At 58.9% G+C, this 15,415-nt stretch overlaps 1 protein-coding gene across 3 annotated transcripts in view; it reads right to left on the minus strand.

Annotated features, from left to right (window-relative positions):
• The window catches only part of WIZ (WIZ zinc finger), a 26,493-nt gene extending 11,604 nt beyond the window's left edge, over positions 1 to 14,889 (minus strand). For 2 of the 3 annotated variants that reach the window (XM_027084497.1, XM_027084496.1), the window contains exons 1-5: positions 14,767 to 14,889; positions 13,067 to 13,330; positions 8,001 to 8,073; positions 4,253 to 6,384; positions 2,788 to 3,111 (exon numbers count right to left, since the gene is read on the minus strand). In XM_027084497.1, the coding sequence (XP_026940298.1) occupies positions 2,788 to 3,111; positions 4,253 to 6,384; positions 8,001 to 8,073; positions 13,067 to 13,271 (2,734 nt within the window). In that variant the 5' untranslated portion in view covers positions 13,272 to 13,330; positions 14,767 to 14,889. The remainder of the gene's footprint in view (positions 1 to 2,787; positions 3,112 to 4,252; positions 6,385 to 8,000; positions 8,074 to 13,066; positions 13,331 to 14,766) is intronic. The other variant, XM_027084498.1, reaches the window with a different exon arrangement.
• Between the last annotated feature and the right edge of the window lie 526 nt (positions 14,890 to 15,415).

Raw genomic sequence — 15,415 nt, forward strand, 5'->3', positions numbered from 1 at the left:
GGCGGCGGCGGCGGCGCGGGGATAGCCGCGGGGCCCGGGCTCTGGGGGCCCAGAGGGGGCGCCCCCGCGGGCGCGCGCTCCCGGGCGCCCCCCGCGCGCGGCCCCGCCGCCGCCTTGCTCTCCGCTTTTGTCACTCGGCACTGGGCGGTGGAGGCGGCCATCTTGGCTCCGGCGCACGCGGAGCGGCCGCCCCAGGCGGGAGCAGCCGAGCGCCGAGCGCCGCCGCCGCGGAGTCCGCTCCGCTCCGCCCCGTCCCAAGGGGCGCGCCCAGGGCGGCCGGCCGAGCGTCGAGCACAGCGAACGAAACCCTTGTCCCCGCCAGGCTGGAGGGGAGCTTGCGGACACACGCACGCATTGCTACGAGCGGCTGCCAACTGCTGCCCCAGCCCAGGTCTCGGCGGACCGGGACACTCTTTCCCCACCCCGGACATCCCTAAAACTACTATAGGAATCCTCCGGCCACACGCATCCGCCTGAACAGCATCCAGGCTCCTAGAGCCCGACGGGCGGAGCTAGGACCTGCCCCGGGACTCTGTTCCATTCCCTTCCTTGCAAGTCTCCCCTCTGGCTCGGGAATCCTGGAAGACACCTGATCCCCAACTAAGAGGATCCCCCCGACACCATCCTGGTGTCCAACTGTCCCCCGACGGCGCTGTCCGGCAATCCTGCGGAACTCCCCACAAGAACGGCACCACATTTCAAGCACAACCCCCTTCTCCCTCCCTAAAACTAAACGGATTGCCCCCAGCTGTTATTTGACAGCTGGGTGGAGCCAGCATCTGACCGTTGCCCCGCCCCCAAACTGGCCACGGCTCCCTACCGCCAGCTTAGGGAGGCATGGGAGAGGCTTCTAAGGATAGCCACTTTGCAGGGTCGGTGCCCAGACCGAGCCCTAATCCTGGACATCTTTCCTCAGGCAAGGTTTCCGGGATCTTCTCAACCACTCCTTAAAGCCCTCACCCCCAGCGTGTTCACTGAAAGACTGATCATAGCTTCCCCCCATGTACAGGGCCAGTGCAGTACCAGGCTGACTCCTACGTCTTACTGACTTGGCCAGTTCCCTCAGCACTAACTAGGGGCTGGTACATTGGTCTTCTGGTGGAAACAGCTTAGCCAGAGCTGAACCTGGCTGCTGGATGCAGGCTGCCATTCTTGGGGTGCCTGGCCCAGGTGCCGGGTAAAGGGCGTAAGCTTGACATTCAGGCCTCTGCTGGAGTGACAGAGAAAGAAGGGGGCAGTGCTGGAGACTACAGACTGCTTCCTGTGCTCCCCAGCCATCTTCAGAGCAAGCTGCACCTCCTAGCCACCACTGAAACACCACAAACCTAGCCAGGTATGTGAGCTGAATGCCTAGGGGATAGCCTTCACAAAGGCAAGAAGCCTGAGGTCACATCCCCACTCTGCCTCTCCCCGAAGTGTGACCTCAACCAACAACTATCCTCTCTCTGTCCACTATCCACCATCAAATCTCCTCCTTCTCCAAAGAGGAGAGGGGGCTTTGATAGCCCCCCTCTTCCCTTTGCAGACCCTCAAGTGCCCTTCACTGGTAAGGAGGCTTGTGGATGGGTCCAGCAAAGCCCAGAGTACAGAACTAGGTAGGACCCTGGAAACTCCAGGTAGGAGAAACAGAGATGAAAGCCTCAGCCCCAGGCAGCCCCTGGACAATTCCCTTGTTCAGGCACCTTCTCCATTCCTCAGAGCCCACCGTCTCTTCACTGCTGAGTTTTCTGCTTTGAGGTTCAATAAAGTCTCCCACAAAGTCAGGCTTTGTAAGGCTGGGTCCTTCACCTTTCCACTGCCTCCACGGTGTCCAGCCCCAGGCTCCTTCACCAAAATATTACTTCTGGATTTCCCAAGCCATCCTACACTGGAGAGACCACCGAACATGGTGTGCATAAGTCTAGCTCTGCTGCTTTGTGGCTGTGGCAAAGCAGAGGACCCCCAGTTTCCTCATCCATAAAACAGGAACACAACAATCCTCAGCTCCACAGAATTGTTTTCAGGTGTGAGATGAAACCCTGATACACAGCAAGCACTCATTTACGGGAGGGGTTATCAATGCTGCTGGACACAGTAGGCACCATTGAAAATCTAGAATGTAGACTCCTGATCCGCACTGTCCAACTGGATCACCATTAACCTTGTACTAGCTGCATTTCAAGTGCTCAGAAGCCATATGTGGTCACTGGTGACCCTGTAGAACAGTACCGTTGTCTAGAGAGATTTCCATCATCTCAGAAAGTTCCACCAGACAGTGCCGTGCTAGATAAAAGATATCATTAACAGAAAGGATTCTGGAGCCTACGCTTCCTGGGCTTTCAAATCCCAGCTCCACATGCTTTCAGCTGTATGACCTCAGGCATGTTAATTGAACTCTCTGGGCCTCAGTTTCCAAATCTGTAAAATGGGGATAATAACACCTGCCTTTAAAGGATTGTTGTGAGAAAAAAAAAAAAAAAAAAGAAGGATTGTTGTGAGGATGTAAATGAGTCCACATTTGTGAAGTGCTTAGGACAGGATCTGGCTCCTAGTAAAGAGCTCAATAAGCCTATGTTAAAATCACTGTCAGGCAGGGCAGGCAGGAACTGGATCTAGAAGGAGCCCTGGCCCAGCCCCTGAGTAAAACAGCAATGACCCCTAAGTGGCAGGACAGTTGTTGACCTACTTTGTAAAGTGACTTGAAACACTTCCAGGAAAGCAGAGTGGCTGCCCCCTCCCACTCCTCCATCCCTCCGGGCCCCTGGGAAGGGTCAGGGCTCTGGCCCTACCTGCCCCTTCTCCCCTTACCATCTCTGTAGGCTGGCCCAGGGTCCTCAGCCCAGGTGGGTGGGAAGGGCACTGTAAGAGGTAAGCGGGGCCGGCGGGAGGTCAGGAAGCCACTAGGCGGCACCCCAGGTTCACGACACAGGGGGCTGGGGGGCCGCTCAGCAGCTGAGGTGGCCAGCAGCTCTTGCAGGATGTTGATGGGTGAGACAGTGAGCTCCCAGTTGGTGATACCAAAGTCACGCAGGTGGGCCCGGGCGTGGCTGGAGAGGCCGGCACGAGTGTCAAAGCCGGCCCCGCAGAAGTCACAGCGCATCAGGCTGAAGGTGCTTGGGTCGAAGTTAGCCACTGCAGAGAGAGAGAGGACATGGACTGCCTGGCTGGGGGTGGGGGTGGGGACAGCCCCAGCTTTCCCCGTTCCCGGGGCTGCTCATCCTCAGCGGATCACACAGTGCCGTTCCTCACCCTGGATGCCTCCCTCGTCCTTTGCTGTTCATGCTCCTGCCTGTATAGCTCACTCCAAGAAGTCTTCTCTTCTTGACCTTCCATTTTCTCCCCTTGCATAGCTCAAAGCATCAGGGACCCCACCTTCAGAAATACTTCTCCAGGGTGGATTTGCAATCATTTGGGTGAGTTTGGGTATTTGATTAATACCCTCTTTCGTCTAGAGCTCATATCTATACACCCCAGTGTTATAAATTACATCTTTGCTGAATGAAGAAATGGACAAATGGATGGCACACCTTCCTCTGGGAGTCTGCTTGGATCCCCCAGGCAGAGTCAGGGAGCTTCTCTTGGCTTCCCCAAACTCCTGGTTCCCCGAGCTTCCCCCATCACAGCCCTGGTCACTTAACATTGTAACTGCCTGGTTTTGTGGCTGTCTGTCCCCTGCCCCTTCCCCACAGTGCCCATACACACACACTCTCAAACACCATACCAGCACCTCCCCACGTAGGCTCCATGTCTGCCAGCATCAGAACCACCCAGGGCACTGGTGTTGGAGACAGACCCCCGAAATCAGAACCTTGGTGCCTGGGAATCTGCATACACCACAGGCAGCCCAAGGGGTTCTAAAGTCAGCCAGGGTCCCACCACTCCTGTTACTGGGCTGTGCACTCCAGGAGGGCAGGGACTGCTGTTCCGTTCACTGTTGTGTTCCCAAGTGCCCAGAACAGAGGGGACCTAACTCAATAAATATTTGTTGAATGAAGGAATCAATGAAATTCCGTGCCTGGGGCTGACTTCCCTGCCCATACTCCTTCTTCCAGCTGTTGGAAGGGCCAGGGCATTGGGGTGTCCCCGCACCTCCTCCAATGTGGTGACCTTTGCCTCAGCTCCCAGGTCTTCTGAGAGGGGAGGCCCTGACTTCACCCTGCTTGGCACTACGGGAGGATTTAGAGTGAGGGTTGGTTGGTTCAGAACTCAGCTGCCCAGCTGTGCATCTCCCAGGTGTTGGAGGGAGGTGGGTGCCGGAGTGAAGCTGCCCTACCTTTTTTCTTCTTCTTCTGGAAGGAGAACCTGCGCTCGATAGCCTTCACCTCCTCGGCGGAGATGAAATGCCGCACGTTGTAGCTGACGCCCACGCGGTTCAGGTGGCCCCGAACGTGGTTGGCCAAGCCGATGCCATTGTGGAAGCGATCTGGGCAGTAGGGGCATTTCCGCTCCTCATGCTTCAGTGCCTCTGCTGGGTCCCCATCCAGGAATGTGTCCAGCCCCAGAGGGCCACCCAGTGGTGTGTCCAGGAGCAGGAAGTCCAGGGGGTGGCCACCCCCCAGCCCCAGCTCCTCAGGCTGCAGCCTCGGGGGGGCCCTGGCTGCCGCAGCCATGACTTGCGGCCCGAGCTTCGCCACCAGAACGACCGGCACCATCCCACAGAGTTGCTGCTGCTGTGCCCCTGAGGCTTCAGCTGTCTGCAGGGCTTCTCGGAATGTCCGCTTGAGCTCCAGGGCTGACTGCGGGATGAGGCCGGGGGTGGCTGACGATGCAAAGACCCCATTTTCGGGGGAAAAGTCCATTTCCGAGGCCAGCAGTATGTCCTCCTCCTCGTCCTCTTCGCTCCAAGGGTGCCTCTGGTCCCCCAGTTGGGCTGAGAGCCCCTGTGGGTGGACAGCACTCTTGCTTCTACTGGCCTGTAAGGAGTAGGGGGCAGATGCTAGTGACGAGGGAAAGGCTGGCCTTCCCTGAGGCCTCTGGCTCGAGCCATGTGGGAGTGGCTTTAACAGTGGGCAATCCCTCATGCCCAGCTGCTGGCAGCCAGGGCCAAAGGACAGGCTGGGGTCGTATCCAGCAGGGTTCCCCTGCCACATGGGGGCCAAGAGCGGCTCAGCTTTGCCAAAGTAGTCAGTGGCATCAGAGAATCGGGCATAAGCATCCTGGCTGGTGCCGGGCCGGCTGGCAGGGTCCTCCTCAAAAGCCTCACCATCCTCCTCCCAGTTGGCATGCACAAGCCTCACGTGCTCCCTGAGCAGGCTCTCGCTGGGCGCGGGGAAGCCACAGAAAACGCAGGCACTGAGGCCCAAGGAATCTCCGTAGGGTTGATAGGTGAGGGAGGTGGCATCGGGGCTTGGGCTGCCAGCCCTGCTGCCACCCCCGAAGGGCTCCTTTGCAGCCTGGCCTTGTGGCTCATGCATGTGCAGCTTGGCATGCTGCACAAAGGCCTTGGAGGAATTGGTGCCAAAGACGCACTTGGGGCACTGCAGCCGTGCCTCCCGGCCCTCGTCACCTGGGACCTGCTTCAGCTTCTGGATCTCCTCGATAATCTTCTCCCGGGAGGCCTGGTGCAGCTGCCGGTGCTGCTCAAGGGCGCCAGGGTCAGCGAAGGCCCAGCCACACTCGCCACAGGCCAGGGGAGCCAACTCGGCGGGGGGCTCTTGGCCCGGGGCTCGGCGGTGCTGGCTCATGTGCTCCAGAAGGTGCTCCTTCTGCTTGAAGTAGATGCTGCACTCGATGCACGGGAACACGGCTGGCTCGTCGTCCTCATCCTCGTCTGGGCTGGCCACCCCCTCGGCCACTTCCTCCAGCAGTTCACACAGATAGGGCCTCGTCCGGACGGGGGCGAGCAGTGGCTGCAGCCGCTCCACAGATGCCTCTGAGTTCACCGTCCAGGTCTGCGTGGCCACCTCTGAGGCCGACCTGGGCAGGCTCCACTCGGACGGCTGGGCCAGGCCCTCCAGGTCTGCCAGGTGTTCTCCGGTGCCCACCACTGGCACATCCAACGTCTTAGTGGTATCTTCTACCGGCACGAGCACCGTCCGGAAGGAGGTGAGGGGTGGCAGCTGGGGCGGCAGGTCCAGGTGCAGCGCTGCATCCTGGAGTGGGGCCTGTTCTTCTGGGTCTTGGAGCCAGTCGAACCTGGGGCGGCCCCGGGGGACCTTCTCCAAGAGCTTTGATTCACCCTGATGGTACAAGAACCTTCTAGAGCCCTCGAGCTCAGCGTGGGGCTTCACGGTTCTTATAATGACCGAGTCCTCGAACCTCCGCTCAGATGGGATGCCCTCCCCGGCCTCCTGAACCATGGGGTGCTCCCAGGGCCCCCGGCCATCGGGGGGGCCAGGGAAGTGGCCCAGGGGATGGGGTGGTGGGGAGCCCGGCTGGAAGTCCAGGCTGCCTCCATCCCAGCAGCTGCAAGGAAGTGCCAATGGGGACAGGTTAGCTGTGGGCCTCAGTTTCCCTTCCTTGGGCAGGGGAGGGGGTCCCAGGCAGTCTGAGACAGGCTCCAGAGACCCAGCCTGAGGGCTGCCTCAGAGGGGCTTGCGTGTTGGGGTGCGGGTCGGGAGGTAGAGGGAGTACATGTGGACCCTTCCAGGGCCGTTGGGTCAAACGCTGGATTTAGCTCCCAGGGAACACCTGTTCCTGTGTATGTAGCCCAGCCCCGCTGCATGTGGTGGTGGGGGGAGTGTGCAGAGACCACAGCGGGGATCACAAGTAGTGTCCCCAAGTCTGGTGGCACAGTCAACTCTCATCCGTCCCCTGGGAGGGTCCAAGGCTCCGACCTATGCTTCAGGCTGCTTTTTTGTCTTGGTCCTCCCCAAATCGGGGTGATCTAGTTTGTTTAGCCTCATCTTTCCAGCAAATTTGGTGAAACTCTGCAGCATAAACAACTCAAGCAAATTTACCTTCCTCCCTGCATCTCCCCTCCTAGAAGGGCAGAGTCAGGAGAGGTGCAAAGTCCCTGCTCAGCCTGTGGCCCCAGTGACCCTGACCTCCTTTGGAGGAGAGGGGAGGTAAGGCAACCTCACTGAGCCTCAGTTTTCCAATCCTAAAAATGGGGATGAGTCCCAAGAACCAGGAGCTTCTGTGCCCTTATGCAATGACTAAGGGAGCCTTCTCATACCCATAATCAAAGAAAACCTAACACACTGCAGGTGCTTATTCAAATGGGGACCTTGACCCCATGAAGTGTAGGGTGAGGATGACACAACTCAAGGCTGGGAAACGCTTCACTTGGCCTGCTGCCTGATTCCCAGTAAGCCCACGACCCCTGTGGGTTCTTATTATGACTGTTCCTGATCAATCCCCCTCATTTTCAAGATCTTGCCTCCACAAGGGGCTGTGGATCACACCCACGGAACAGATGCGGAAACAGGTTCCACTGAGAGGCTGAGCGGAAATCACAGGGTTACCTCTCTAAGCCCCATCAGTGACATGCAATGTTAATGGGACCATTCCCCCCAGGGTTATGGCAAAGACTCAGTGGGGTAAACCTGCGCTGAGGGCCTAGTACGCAGCAAGCGCTAAATAACTGAGAGCTATTATTAATCCCAATATGGATGTTATTACATATTAGCACCCCCAAGCCATTTAATAAAAGGCTGCTGCCATCAGCATTGCTGTCAATTCCTGCTCCTACCCAACGTCCCTTGGGTCCTCGAGGTGAGGTTGTGAGATGTATCTTAGGGACTCCATTTACCGATGAGGAAACTGAGACTCAGAGAAGCCGAACATTATTCTAAGGATCACCTGGCAGAGACAGGACTCCAAGGGTCCAACCTCCAGGCTCCTGGCCCACTGGCCCTGCTCTTGGCAGGGATAATGAGAGTTGACTGTCTGTGTTAATCCCAATCCTCCCTCCACCCTCTACAAATGCCCAGGGGCTTGCCTGCAGGGAGCCACCTCCTCCTGCCTGGCCTCCAGATTCCCTCCTATCCCCTTCTCACTCTTGGGGGCTTCTCTCAGGCCTAGGCATGTCCTGCTTGCCCCCCTGCCCTCCCTGAGGTCAGGGCCAGCGTGGCACTCACCAGCTGCTGATCCGATGGGTGGCGGAGGTGGCACGGGGGAGGGCTTCGCTGAGGCCAGGATGGGGCTGCCCGTCTGCAACAGAGAGGGGAGACCCTGAGGGGCTGGGGTCCCCCTGGCTGGGGCCCTTCACAGCACCCCAGCTCTGGAAGCCCTGCCGGGCACCTCGGAAGGGCCCGACCGGCTCCCCACTCCTCTCCCCTGAGAGGCCTTTGGCCTCTGTACTCCTGAGCCTTGAAAGGGGTTTCTTTGGAGGAGTCCCCTTTGCTTTCCTAGGGAACCACCAGGGCTTGCTGCCTTCAACCCTTCTCTCTTTGCCCCCATCTGGCAGCCAGGGTGATTTTTGTTTAAGTCACACCCTGGTAAAATCTCACCTGGCTTCTCATCATACCTACAATAAAAGCCAGATTCCCGACCACCACCTACAAGGCCCCGTAAGGTCGGACCTCTGCAGGTCTTTCCAGCCTCACCTCCCTCTCCTCCTTACCCCTCACTCACTCTGCCCAGACTCCTCGTGAAGCCTCAAACCCACCTAACTCTTTCTGACCTCAGGGCCTTTGCACCAGCTATTCCCTCTGCCTGGAGAGCCCTTCCCTGGCCACCTGCTAAACTGAGCCCCTACGATTTTCTCTCTCATTACCTGTTTTTTTTTTTTTTTTCTTAGCACTCTCTGAAATTGCCTGTGTCCCCTGCTAGCACATAAGCTGCCCCACCCCCACCCCAGGGCCTCATTCACTGCAGCACCTCAGTGCCCGGCACACGGCAGGTGCTCAACCAATACTCGCCAGATGAAGAGTGAGGAGCCCTCTAGTCTGAGCTGCAGAGGGCCCGTCCCTGCCTCCTGCCTCCCAGAACCCCTTCCAGGCCTACATGGTAGAATCACATGCCCTCCTAGGAACCCTCACACAGATAGAGCCAACTCTCCATTATCCGCCTGTGGAGCCAATGCCTGGAGCGACCACAGGAATCCTGGCCTGTGCCTCCTCTGCCTGCCGCACCCGCCTGCCGCAGGCGAGCATGCCAATCGGGGCACAGGCCAATTGCGTGGGCCAAGGTTAACACACTGGGGGAACTTGTGCCCCATCCAGAGCCCAACAGATGCGATTGCTGGATTAGCTTCAATTTGAGGATGGTCCAGAAAGAGGGCTAGTGCCGGGGTTTGTACTTTTTCAAATCCCCTACTGTCCAATTTGCCCGGGAAATTGAGAGCTGACTGTCAGAGGCCAAAAAATTAAGAGCTGTTGAGGGTAGAGGGTAGGGGTCAGCAAGTTGTGATACTGCCAGGGGTCTTTCTGCTGAGTCTGAGAGAAGGGTTGTGACTGTCATGTGGCCTCTGGAAGGTGAAGGTGGTGATGGGGATACAGAAATTTGCATCATCTAGAACAGTTTCTCAACCTTGGTGCTACTCACATTTGGGGCCAAATCATTCTCTGTGGTGGGGGGCACGCTGTGTATTGTAGGATGTTCAGTAGCATCCCTGGCCTCACCCCCAGATGCCAGTAGCCACCCCCCGCCCTGACCCTTGGCCCTGCAGTCATGACAACCAAAAATGTCCTCAGACATTGCCAAAGTGTCCCTTGGGGCAGAATCGCCTCCATTTGAGAAGCTCTGGGGTAGACTGATGGGGAGCAGGGCCAGGTCGGAGTGTGCTTGGATGAAAGGGCTGGTGTCGGGGTGGGAGGATGGAGTGGGTGGAGTGTTGCAGAGGGTGGGAGGATTGGGAAATCAAGGCCTGGACCAGCTAAGGGAGTGAGACCCCAAGAAATGGGTCTCTTGAGAACACAAGAATCACAGACATGAGTTCTCAGGAGAGGGCAACCATTTCACAGGCAACGAGCCCCAGCACAGGCTAGAGGTGCAAGTCTGAGGGTCCGGGTGTCCTGATTCTGAGATTCTGGGACCCCAAGCTCCTGAGATTCCGAGTGTCCCAGATTCGATGATTCTGCGATTGCCGTTGTCTAAGAATTCCACGAGCCAGGGGGCCGTATTGGCCTCTTTGTTTGAGCGGCTCCAGTGAAGCTCCTATTTTTAGTGGCAGCAACTTTGGAGGAAGCAGACCCAGCAGGGCCCCGTGTCCGAGACACTTGGGGGCTGGGGGCTCATCCAGAGGCCTCCACAGCCGGTGGGGGTCCAGACAAGGCACCTTGGATGCAGCCCCCGGCAGTGGCCATGCCGAAGGGCCCTCATTGGCTCCTGCCATTTGGGGTCCCCAAGGGGCTTTGAAAATGAGAGACTGAAAATGAAGAGCGTGTCCGTGAGCAGCTTGAACCCCAAGCCAGGCAGCTTGGCAGAGTGGCCAAGAATCTAGACATTGGAGTCAGACAGATCCAGTTCCAGCCCAAGAGGGAACCTGAAGGGCATGCCTTTCCCGCTCCAAGCCTGTTTCCTCCTCAATATAATGGGAACAGCTACGGCCCCAGTCTCGAAGGGCCAGTGACCGATGCCAAGGAAGATCACAGAGTAAATGCTCGATCCAGAGAGTCGGCGGTGGAGGGAAGGAAGGGAGATGGGTGTGCCCGGGGCGGGGTTCAGGGCTGGCTGAGACATGTCCCAGGTTGGAAGCTGGAGGCTTGACTGGGAGCCTCAGGCCCACTCACTCCATGCTCTGATTTCCTCCTCAGCCTGGGGCCCCACGAGGGCAGAAATGACGCGTTGTTCATCCCCTAGCCCCCTGGTCCCAATGCCAGGCATGCGCCAGACTCTTCAGCAATCCATGCGGACCATCTCAGCCCCACAAGCTTTGGGTGCACCCAGGAGGCCAACCAGAGAGGCCAGACTGTGGGTGAGGGGCTGCTGTAGGAGCTCCAGGCCAACAGCCATAACGGAGGACAGAGAAGGCAGGGGATTCATCCGTGTCTAGGTGGAGTTTGGAGGTAGCCACTCCAGGGGTGCTCTTGAGGGGCTCCAAGGACTAGGTGGGCATGAGGGAGGGCCCAGGCTTCTGCATGGAACAGCAGCCCCAGAGGCTGTTCCTATTTATAGGCATCACAAGACTCCTAGGGCAGGTGCCTGCTTCAGGGAAGGCGGGGTGGAACGGGCTGAGAGGGCAGCGGGGGGAGACACTGTGTCCGACGCCCAGGCCCTCCTCCAGCTTCCAGGCCGCGACCCTACTCCAAGTCAAGCCACCCTTGCCCCATGACCCATGTGCTCAGGGACACCGGTAAGGGTGGACCTCACCCCCCTCAGCAGCCACATTCCCCTCCTCCCCAGGCACATGCACTGGACCCTGGATAATTCCCCAGGGGGAGTGAGGACATACCTACCCACCTACCTACCTTCTTCTCTCCAGACCTGGGACCTCTGCCAGGTACAGCAGAGCGCCCAGTTTCTCAGAACCAGACTCAGAGAGGGCCCCAGGACCCAGAGCCTGTTCCGCAGGGCTCCCACAAAGTCAAAGTCCTGGGCCTGTCTTGGCCAGCCGCATGACCTGGGACACGGTCCTGCCTCTCTTTGGGCCTGAGTTACTAATGGTTTGGAGGAGGGGATTGCTAAGGTTCTCTGAGCAGGGGTCTCACCCCCTCATCCCCTTCAGGTGCCACCAGTCACCTCCACGCCATTGCATGTGTGGAGCCCCCTGCCTAGATGTCTCCTGCCTCTTTGTCTGACTCAATGTTCCTCATCCAGGACTCCTGGGTGTCCCCCAGCTTGGGCTTCGCCCATTGCAACCTCAGTGACTGTGTCCTAGCACCTGGTGGCTGCTCTGTCTGTCTGACCCCAGATGGCAGGGTCCAGTGGGGGCGGGGATGGTGTGTACACTTGGTCGCTGTGCACCAGTGACCCTTAGGAGGTGCTCTGTAAATATCTGAGTGTCATGAGCATTGCCAAGGTGAACTGGGGCAGGTCAAGGATGCCCTGACACAGGGTGGTGGTTAAGGACGAGGGCTGTCAGGTTACTGCCTAGCTGTGGGCCCTTGGGCAACTTACTTGACACCTCAGATGGGGTCTGAGTTTCTCCATCTGTAACATGGGATAATAATAACCGAGGCTACCCCAAAGGGTTTTTTTGAGAATGACATGAGATGATCACATAAAGGGCTTGGTGTGTAGGAAACCCCTGACAGAGTGCTTGGAGATTCCTGGAAACCAAGGCCTTTAGAGCAGGCCAAGGAGATGAAGGGAGGCATGTAGTACATCAGCCTGTACTGCACTAACCACTCTTCACCTACACCAGGCTCCTGCCTGGCCCTTGAACATGCCAGGCTCCTCCTCACCACAGGGCCTTTGCACCTGCTGTTCCCTCTCCCTGGCTTGCCCTTCCCACCATTCATTCCATGCTCCACTCAAATTCTACCCCTTCAGGGAGGCTTTCCCAGGTTCCCCAGGCATGATCCTGGCACTCTGTTTAATACCTTCACAGCACCTGTCACTACCTGCCCGTATGTTATTTTTATAGTTGCTTGTTGTCTGTCTCCCCTACTAGAATGGCAGGTCCCTGAGGGCAGAAACTTTTGCCACTTTTGTTTACAGCTGTATCTCCAGCACCTAGAACAGAGCCTGGCACATAGTAGTTGCTGAGTATTCAATGAAGGAATAACAAATCTTGAGGTGGGGACAGTGTGAGATTCCCTTTTGCTGGGAAACCGAGGCATAAAGGGGTGGCTGTCATCCCTGACTACCCAGTCTCTCCCTAACCACTAGAGGGCATAAGCTGTTTGGGACCAATGGCTCAGGAGCAGGACTCACCAAGACAGTGCAGCAAGAGGGAACTGGGATAGACTGATGGGAATGGGGTATGCCCATAGGGAACAAGTGGGCTCAGGGAGGGGAGCTAGGGGTGCTAAGCTGGGCACCTGGACCCAATTAGTACGCTCAGAGAAGGAAGCCAGGCAGACCTGAGTCAAGTCCCAGCTCCTTGTCACCCACTGGGGGGCCTTGGTCAGGTCATTAGCTCCCAGGACCTCTGTTTTCACAACTGTAAAATGGGAAACTAAGCATAATGCAGAGGCTCTGAACCCAGGCAGAATCAGAATTCCAACTCCGCCCCTGCCGGGCTGGGTGACTTGGCCCTCCCGGAGCCTCGGGAACCTGGCTGGATGCTCCCCCAGGGCCACAGGGCCCACCCTCTTACCAGAAATGCCACCTCTGCCATCCAGAATGTCTCGAGGGCCTTCCTTGGTGACAGGCAAGTAATGGGTGGACCGGAAGATGCAACCTTCCCCCTCAGCAACCTCAGCCCCACCTTCGATGTCCTCCCTCGGCGCTGGGCCAGGCAGTCTCTCGGGGCCTCGAGGACGATCCGGGGCGGCCAGGCCGCCTGCCGGGGGCCCATCCATAGATGCTCTCTGCTTGGCTCCACTCAGCTGCCCGCCTGGCTCAGTGAGGCATTGTAGGTCTGGGGGCAGAGAGACAGGTGCTTAGGGGAGGTAGGAAAGGCACGCAGTCTACCTCAGTTTCTCCTTCCTTGAAGCCCTAGTCCTCACCCTTGCAGCTCAGTGCCTCAGTTTACCTCCCAGCACAGGTGAGCAAGTACATGGTACTGAGGCTCTATCCTCACACATTGTATCCCAAAGGTCCCTAACCTCAGCATGCCTCAGTCTCCCCATCCATGACTCCTCTCTTTACACAGATCCTGCACTGCCTCAGTTTACCCCATTTTACAACATGCACACTCAGCCACCTTGTTTTCTTGCAGCATTAATCCTATCACTTCTAGATGGCTCCCTTCATTCATACACTGCTGCACTTTCCCCAATTGTGCCCTCACTTCCATGCACGTGCATATCCTGTGCGCATGCCTCAGCTCGAATCCCGAATCCCGGCCACTTCTACACTCTGATCCTATACACTGTCTCAAGTCCCCCCCCATCATTACCCCTGCACTTTTCTTGCTTCTGTTGCCTGTATCAGTTACCCCTGCACTTTTCCCACACTCCAATCCTCCTTCCACACACAACCTTAGGATTCTCCAGCATTAACCCCTTCACCCTCACACTCAGCCTCAAGTGACCCCAGCATTAAACCCCCTCGCTTTACCCCAACATTACCCCTCATGCATACCCAGCCTGGGTTCCTTCATCCCACCCTCCCAAGATCTCTTTAGTCTGAGGGCAAAAGGGAAGGATGGGGCTCCTGGTCCAGAAATGAGGACCCTGGGGAGGCTGTGGGGGTGGGGGCTGTCTTCTCCACCTATAAATACCTTCAAGGTAACGGCGGAAAGTGAAGGGCAGGAATGAGGCGCCCTCCCCAGGGAGATGGTGGGAGGCCGAGCCCAGGCAACCGGGGCGGGGCCGGGGCTCCAGGCCTGGCTGCAGGCGCTGTCCTCGGGGGCCTGGAGGCTCCCAGGGGGCCCGTCCGTGGACTGGCCGTTGTGGTGGGGGGTCCCTGCCCAGGCCCCAAGGAAGCACTTGCGGGTGCCCACCGGGTGGGCACTGCCCGCGGGGAACGGGCGGGACCGCAACTTCGGAGCACTTTGGCAGCGTGGGGAGGAGGGCTCCCTCCTGGACACCCCCGGGGGTCGCAGGAGTGGTGGCGGCGCCGCGCCAGCGCACCCCTCGGGGCGCCAGGGTCCGGGAGATGCGCCCTCCGCCCGTGCACCTCGGGGCGGGAGACCCCGCGGGACGCGCCGAGGTAGGGGGGACACCTGCCCCAAGACCCCCGCTCCTCCCCACAACCTGTGCGGCCCCGCCCCCGACAAGGCCCCGCCCCTGCAGGCCCCGCCCCCGACCCCCGCCCCGGGGGGTCCCGCCTGGCCCTGCCCGGCCCGGGCCTCCCCCTCCCCGTGCCGGCTCCGCCCCGCCCGCGGGCTCACCAGGCCGGGCCGGGCCTCACCGGGGAGGCGGCGCCGCCGGCTGGGCGCCGGGGCTCGGAGCTCCCTTCTTTGGTGCGGCCGTCGCTGCCGCTACGGTCCTCGCCGCTCCCGGTGCCGGTGTCGCGGCCTCCGCAGCCGCCGCCGCCTCCACCGCTCGGGGGACATTGTCCCTTTAAATCGCTCCCCCCGCCGCCCCGCCCCCCCGGCGCGCCGCCGTGACCTCAGTGCGACAGCCCCGCCGTGCCGCCATGATGGGGAGGTCCGGGGGCACTCCCTCCCCGCCACCCCCGCCTAATCCACCGCGGTGGGGGGGCAGCTAGCAGCCGCGCCGCCATGTTGGGAGTGGCCAGTCGGGTGGCCCTTAAAGGGCCCGCGCGGCCTGAGAGTCCAGGGAGAGGCTCTGTTACCATGACAACATTCTTGTCCTCCTGCCCTCAATGGCACTTCATCACCCCACTGGTTCTTCCAATGCTAGGACTGCTAATAGCACCAGAAGAGTGGGGAGGGGGCAGGGAAGTTCCCCCGTGGGTCATTCATAGGTCATTATTGAGGACTCCACATGGCGAATCCTTAGCCTTCAGTCCCCTGCTCCCAATCAGCTACGTTCCAACCACAAGCTCATTCCCTACTTCCTCATTATGCACAGTGAACTTCAGTACCTCCATGCCC

Source organism: Aethalodelphis obliquidens, unplaced genomic scaffold, assembly GCF_003676395.1.
Source record: "Aethalodelphis obliquidens isolate GAN/ISIS:26980383/991018 unplaced genomic scaffold, ASM367639v1 scaffold53, whole genome shotgun sequence".
Taxonomy (NCBI): domain Eukaryota; kingdom Metazoa; phylum Chordata; class Mammalia; order Artiodactyla; family Delphinidae; genus Aethalodelphis; species Aethalodelphis obliquidens.